The sequence below is a fragment of the Ursus arctos genome, unplaced genomic scaffold, assembly GCF_023065955.2.
Source record: "Ursus arctos isolate Adak ecotype North America unplaced genomic scaffold, UrsArc2.0 scaffold_23, whole genome shotgun sequence".
Lineage (NCBI taxonomy): Eukaryota > Metazoa > Chordata > Mammalia > Carnivora > Ursidae > Ursus > Ursus arctos.
The window spans coordinates 35,109,549-35,116,679 of NW_026622908.1; the positions used below are offsets into that span (position 1 = coordinate 35,109,549).

Sequence of the window (7,131 nt, forward strand, 5' to 3'; positions counted from 1 at the left end):
CTCCACTCTTTTGCATAATATTAACAATTGTAGATTCACGATCATATGACATTAATAACCAACAAAATAGTTAATGCTCAACACACAATAACCATTATTAGATGTCAAACACTCTCTTAATCTCCTTAAAGATACATTGTGTCTAGTAAATAGCCCCACAATCTTATAGAAATGTGTTCTTACAGATGAGAAGTGCATGATACTACCCATGAGGAATTTGATTCTCAGGGGAATAACTAAATGTTCCAAGTTGGCCAGTTTAGAAAGAGTTGGGATTAGAATTCATTTCAGGTCTGTCTGACCCCATATCTCATGCTAAGGAGTCCACGTTGATTCCCAAAATAGACTCTCCTGCAAAACACCTGTATGCAAACATACATTAGTTCCTTTAATCGCCACACCTCTGTAAAGTAGGACTGCTTTCATTCTATAACAGTCCTAATAAGGTCTAATAATGGCATTCTAACATTCCTTGAAACTGACTTACTCAATTTAGAATCTAGAAGGGACAAGGAGCAAGAAGATACAGCCTGAGCTCCATGGCCAGCGATACTTGCACTCTCTGAAATAAAGGGCTGCTGATGGCATGAGCATCTTTCATGTGTCCAGGCCTCCAATACTAGTTTATAAATATATCCTTCAATATTTCCAACAGCCCTCTCTAGTAGTTACAATTATTATTCTTCTTTTACAAGATTTAACATAATTGAGTAACTTGTGTAAGGTCTTCTGACAGTTGTTAAGTAGTGAGATTGAACTTGAATCCCCATCATCAGCTCTAAGGCCCACTGCTTTCTCTGCTACCCTCCAATCTTGGCCCCATTTCCTTTCAAGGATATGGCTTCTCATAGCTCTTCAACATGAAAGAATTTTCTGTTCAAATGGAAACAACCTCCCTCACAAATATACTCTATTTTGATAATTCAATTAGAGTGTCTTTTTCAGGGGTCAGAATGTGTTTTCTTTGAGGATTTGTCCATAATTTTTCTTGTGCATGCCTTGGACTAGCACAGAACCTCAGAAATTTCTGTTACTGCCAGTTAGGTAGGATAACAAAGAAGTCCTTGCAAATGCCATCACTGGGGCAGACCAGAATGTGGATTTCATTGACATGCCTCTGTAGAATGAGGGCTCTCCATCTATTCATCTTTTCAGCAAATATTATTCATGCCTCCTCTGTGGCAGATACTGTTTCAAGGACTGGCATCCAACAGTGAACAAAACAAGCCACAGAATATGCCTTTCTTGTATTCATATCGCATTGGGAGGACACAGGAAATAAAGTAGTGGATTATATGGTACCCCAGGTGATAAGTACACTGGAGAGTAAAGCAAGGCAGGGGATAGACAGTGCTGGGGGGTGGACGGGGCATAATTCTGACGGGGGTGATCAGGGAAGATGTTTCTGAGATAGTGATATATTTTGAACAGCTAAGGGAGATAAAAGAAGAATTTAAATAGAATGAATAGCAAGTTTAAATGCCTTGCAAGTGAATATCATTTGGGGTATAAATGAAGCATATGCATGTATATGTGAGTGAGCAGAGTTCCTATAGAGCACTGTAGGCATCCTTAGGGAAGATGTCCCCTGGGGGGCAATATCCCACTGCACTGTGAAGCTCTCCCTTTTCCACCCATGCACCTCTCCCTAGGGTACCGGCCATCTTTCTGGCAAGAGTGGGTGGGTTAGGACATGAGGTTTGGCCAGTCAACAGTCATTTGCCCCATCTCTTCAAACATGACTAAAGGCAATAATGCCTAAAAGGATGGAGGAATTTTGTCATGGAGGCAGAATGTGTAGGAGGAATTTGCTGTAGTAGAAAGAACACAGAATGTAGAGTCAGAGGCACTGAGTTTAGACTCAGCTATGTCCACTGATTTGCTCTATAATCCCTAGACATGATGTACATCTGTAGGAAGGCTGACATCTCCTCATTTTTCTGATCTTGAATTAGGGGTGGGGTGTAGTGTCTATGCATTCATGATTCAGTCTTGGGACACATACTGCTTTGGGCAGGGCTAATCACCTCCCTAACACCACCAAAATTTTGCCATACCACTGACATTTCAAGCATTTCTTAAAGATTTATTGATGTATTTGAGAGAGAGAAAGAGAAGGAGAAGAACGGGAGGAGGGGCAGAGGGAGAGGGAGAGGAAGTCTTCAGTAGACTCCAAGCTCAGCCCAGAGCCCATGCACAGCTAGATCTCATGACCCTGAGATAAGGACCTGAGCTAAAACCAAAAGTCAGGCACTTAACCGACTGTGCCACCCAGGTGCCCCTCAAGCATTTTAATGTTGGTGCGGACTAAGCCAATGCTCTGACTGTTGCATTACAAGTCCTGTGTGATCTCATCTAACAACAGTCCAACAAAGACACACTACATTCCAGACAGATCTGACAAATCTGCACACTTTGTCCACCCTCCATTGCATGTCTTTCTCTATGCCTTGATGGTTGTAGTTTCTTTTTCTTTTTGAGAAATGCCTTCCTCAGAAGTGGTAATGGTCCATGCCTCCTCAAGCAGGATATGCGTTTCTCCCTCCTGGGTAAAAGCTCCCATACCACACACAACGCTTGCCTCATTGCCCCTAGCAAGCTCTCCACTCTGGCCAGTTTCCCAACAAGGATGACAGGTAATTCTATCACAACCATTGGTGCTTTACAAGATTTGGTTTCTCCCAATAAACTACAACTTTCATGCAGTCAGGTCCCATACCTTAGTTCTGTCTCTTGTCCCTAGTGCCTGGAAGAGCTCGAGAACATAGTAAATACTAGTAGGTGTGGCAACAGATGATACACAATGGGAGAACTGGCTTTGAATCTTCACTCTAAAAGGCTCAAATTTTGTGACTTTAAACAATGTATATACAATTATTTCTCTATCTCAAATAGCTCATCTATGGAATGGGAATACCAATCACATTGACTCAGCAAGATATTCTCGAAGGGTAAAATGAGGTGACCCAAATCACTCGGCAGAGTGCTGGGACATATTCAGGACTAGTATGCATTTTTCAGTATATATTATTATGGTAATAATGGAGAAACTAGACAGGTCGCTTTTAGGGACTATAGCCAAGATGACACCTTCCTTGTCATTTAAAAATTGGATAACAAGGTGATAAAATAGGAAACTGAATATATTTGTTGCAAAATCTATCTGTATAAACAGTCAGGATAATGTCCTCTTCCAAAGATTTATGGTCATAGCTGCATAGATACTCAAATATTATGTCTCTCTGACATATGCATGGTACAGGGGAAAGACTATGAATTTTATAATCAGGCTGCCTTGAGTTTAAGTCCTGACTGTGTATACTTCTGAGTTTGCCTTCAGAAATTTAATTAAGTGCTCCGGATCTGTGCTCTTGTCTGGGATTGAAATGGCAGTACCTACCCCACGGAGTTGTTTGACAATCAAATACAGTTTCCACGAAGGTGTTTTGCAAAGAGCAGTCTCTCAAAATATCACAATAATTATTCATACTTTAAAAATCATCATGTTTTTTGCATAGAGCAAGAAGAATCTCCTAAATCAAGTTAACACACTTTTGGTTAATTGCCCTTTAGGCACTTTCAAAGCTACGACCCCCTGGGGTGCTTAAGGAATCAAATGCACTGGGGAACCCAAGTAAGTATAAGATATTTGGTCCACAGTGCAGTCCTCTGTTGGCTGTGACTGTGAGTTTCAAGCAAGTGTCTTGGTCCTGGGCAAGGTGAGTAGACAATTTCTGTGCTCATAATCAGGGTTGGCTGTACATGTGAGACACAGGACTCTGCCAGATGATTTGGGTACTACTTAGAGGCATTTATCTGACCCCACATGTACAAGGTCCTTACCTGTGACAGCACCTGAATCTGTAGCATTATCCTATTGCTTTAAATTAAGGTGTTAGAACCAAAAAGAGAGAGACCCATGTATGGAGCCTACAAGCAAAATTAACACAATATCAATTATGAAAGAAAATGCCTTGGTGGTTACATATCAGGTCTCTTGAGTTAGAGAACACCACTTACTAATTTTATACTTACTACCTACTTATTAACACTGAATTTGGTCAACTGTAAAATTGTTGCTATTAACCCCCAACATACCTATGATGGACGTTGTGGGAAATAATAAAAATAAAAACTCTAACAACAATGCTTAAATTAGAGGAAAACATTCAAAATTGTTGCCTATGTTCATAACTAATCAAATTCTGGAATAATTATGACAATCAGTGGACAATTAAGTTAGACGATATTAAGTTGAAGATTGAGTCCAGGAGTTTTCAGTGTTTCCCACAGGAAAGCCCACTTAGTTCTCAGGATCTATGTTTTCAAAGATTTCATGCAGTTGCACAGTTCTTGTCAGTTTGTATTAAGTGACTCATTTAAAACAAACAGCCCACAAAATCTCATAATAGCCTAAACATTAAGATGAGATAAACACCGAACTGATCTATGTTTGCATCAAAAGCAGGCGGCAAAGGGCATATTATTGAGAAACAAAATTCAGTCCAGTAAAGGTGAAGATCTAATTGGCTTTATCCGGTGATTCGTGAATCAACCAGCAACCCATATGGCAAGTAGAGGGATTGGGAGTTGTATGGAATGGAAAATTTTATAGGAAGGAGAGTGGAGCAAAGAAGTTATTAGCAAAATAAAAGAAAGGATTATTTCAGGCCAGAACATCTTTTGGGAATAAAGAGGGAAACAGGGCTTTGATCACGCAGATGACCTCCCTAGTGCTGATCAGGACATTTCACACTGACTGTTATAAGGTCACATTCCTGGGATATGTTGAAGCTATAACTAAATCTTGGGTTGTTGTTCCAGGCGTCAAAGCACTCTTTTGGGGGCATGTTGTTTCTTTTCTTTTGATTTTTTTTTCTTAATGTTCTAGTGAAGAGAGAAGAAAATAAGTTAAGTTCATGGGATGTAGATAATATTAGATAATGAGCAGTGCTAGAGAGAATGATAAAGCAGAAAAAGAGTACAAGAAATGCCAGAGAAGTAGATTGCAATATGGTGATGAGGAACACCCGAAAAGGGGTAAGACGTGGTAATTAACACTTGAAAAATGTGAGAGCTTGTTATAAAGATACCTGAGGAAGAGCATCCTGGCCATACAGAGAAGCAACTCCAAAGGTTCAGAGCATCCCCTGTTTATTGTAAAAATTGAGAGGAGGGTGGCATGGCTGGAGTAGACAGTAGGAGTCAGAAGCAGACAGGCAATAAGCTTGTCCATCTTTGTAGAGATCTTGGCTTTAGTCTGAATTAGCTGAGAAGTCACTGGAGTGTTGGTAGCAAAGAGTAACATGATCTAACTGGTTTTTAACAGGATCATTCTGCCTACCTTCTTCAGAGACCCAGCTGGGCTAGGGATAGACGGAGGAAGGAAGCTGGGAGACCCATAGAAGCTCTGTGATAACACCCATGGCAAACCACAGTGGTTTCAGCCTGGGGCAGAATCACCAGAGCAGGGAAACACTGGTCAGGGTCTGAATATGTTGTGAGGGTAGAATCAAGGTGTTGCTGATTAGTCGGTTAGAATGTCAAAGTCAGAGAGGAGTCAAGAAGAGCCAATGATTTCCCCTAAACTGGGGTAACACCATTTCCTGCAGTGGAAAAGTCTGAGAGAAAAGCAGGCTGAAGAAGGATAGTTGGAACTCAGTTTTTCTTGAAATGCCCAGTACATCGCCTGTAAGACATGTTAAGTAGGAATTTGAACTAGTGAATCTGGAATCAAGGGAAATAAAATGATCAGGAGTTAAAATATAAAAATGGAAAATAAAACTCCAGTATATATAATGCTTTTATTTAGCATATTTTCTATTTATTCAGCACAACGAAACAAGCTGAAATCTCATTTTTTCTCCTCTTAGGTGAGCCATGGAGAGAAGCAATCATACAATGACTGAGTTCATCCTGGTGGGCTTCACAACAGACCCGATGATGCAACTGGTCCTGTTTGTGGTATTCCTTGGTGTGTACTCTCTGACTGTGGTTGCAAATTCCACCCTCCTAATATTGATCTGTAATGACTCCCGGCTGCACACACCCATGTATTTCTTCATTGGAAATCTGTCTTTTCTGGATCTCTGGTATTCCTCTGTCTACACCCCAAAGATCCTGGTGACCTGCATCTCTGAAGACAAAAGCATCTCCTTTGCTGGCTGTGTATGTCAGTTCTTCTTCTCTGCTGGACTGGCATACAGTGAGTGTTACCTGTTGGCCGCCATGGCTTATGACCGCTACATGGCCATCTCAAAGCCACTGCTCTATTCTCAGGCTATGTCTATAAAGCTATGTGCATTTTTGGTAACATCCTCCTACCTTGGTGGCTTTATTAACTCTTCCATCATCACCAAGAGAACTTTTGCCTTGAACTTCTGTAGTGGCAATGTCATTGATGACTTTTTCTGTGATTTGCTTCCCTTGGTGAAGTTGGCTTGTGGCAGGAAAGATGGCTATCAGACGCTGCTGTACTTCCTCCTGGCCTCCAACGTCATCACCCCCTCCGTGCTCATCCTGGCCTCCTACCTGTTCATCATTGCCACCGTCTTGAAAATCCGCTCCACCCAGGGCCGCCTCAAAGCCTTCTCCACGTGTTCCTCCCACCTGGTCTCTGTCACCTTGTACTATGGCTCCATTCTCTACATCTACGCTCGTCCCCGATCTAGCTATTCTTTGGACACGGATAAAATAGTTTCTACCTTTTACACTGTGGTGTTCCCCATGTTGAATCCCATGATCTATAGCCTGAGGAATAAGGATGTGAAAGAGGCTCTGAATAAACTCATTAAATAAATCTAGGTTCTCTCCTTCTAAAGAGATGCAGAGACAATTTTTGATCAGCTTATTTTATTTCAAGAAGAGCTACCATTGCATCCCATCATGAATAAGAATTCTTTCAACGAAAGTTAAAGAATTTACAATCTTGATACAAGACAGTTGAAGGACATAAGAGAAGATTAGAGCAATTTAGGGGATCGAATTTAAATATAAAATGTAAGAATTTGTATTGAATTTCATGTTACTCTTTTTTAAAACAAATAAAACACTGAAAACCAAAAAGTCTTCTCTAGCTCCATAATGTGACACAACAGTCCACTCCCCTTGCATGAGAATATTTATGACTGA

The 7,131-nt window shown here is 40.8% G+C and overlaps 1 protein-coding gene across 1 annotated transcript; it reads left to right on the forward strand.

The window, feature by feature from the left end:
* The first annotated feature begins 5,880 nt into the window (after positions 1 to 5,880).
* LOC125281335 (olfactory receptor 9G1) lies at positions 5,881 to 6,798 on the forward strand. The gene has a single exon (XM_048214443.1). It carries the CDS (start codon positions 5,881 to 5,883, stop codon positions 6,796 to 6,798), a length of 918 nt encoding a protein of 305 aa, XP_048070400.1.
* The last annotated feature ends 333 nt before the right edge of the window (positions 6,799 to 7,131 follow it).